Source organism: Plasmodium gonderi (genome assembly GCF_002157705.1).
Source record: "Plasmodium gonderi DNA, contig: Pgo-contig_531, whole genome shotgun sequence".
NCBI lineage: Eukaryota > Apicomplexa > Aconoidasida > Haemosporida > Plasmodiidae > Plasmodium > Plasmodium gonderi.
Window position 1 is genome coordinate 1 of NW_021629372.1, and position 369 is coordinate 369.

Consider the following 369-nt stretch of genomic DNA (forward strand, 5'->3'; position numbering starts at 1 on the left):
TCTTTGGATTTGGCTATCACTTCCTTCTTCCTTCAAATGATCATATATCGAATAATACATGTATATACAAGCTGCCCTTTTTAGGTTATCATTTCTATAGTGATCACCATCTATTTTATTTAAATACAAACAAGCTTTGGGGCAATTTGTATTAAAGTTAAACTTATTATACCTTATATTTAATTGTTCGCCGCTGCATTCTGTGGCGTAAGATGTTGTACCTTCAATTTTTATTTTTTCCATAATATCTTTCCATTTAGGAAATGAATCTACATATTCATACTAAAAATAAGACAAAAACGTAGTTAGAACAGAAAATAACTATTATGCAAACTATTTATAATAATTTTGTAAATATAACTTAAATAT

At 26.6% G+C, this 369-nt stretch overlaps 1 protein-coding gene across 1 annotated transcript in view; it reads right to left on the bottom strand.

Annotated features, from left to right (window-relative positions):
* PGO_003730 (variable surface protein) overlaps positions 1 to 369 on the bottom strand; it is a gene marked incomplete at both ends in the record, with an annotated part of 697 nt that continues 328 nt past the window's right edge. The window contains one exon of the mRNA XM_028691357.1: positions 1 to 282. Within this exon, the coding sequence (XP_028547158.1) occupies positions 1 to 282 (282 nt within the window). The remainder of the gene's footprint in view (positions 283 to 369) is intronic.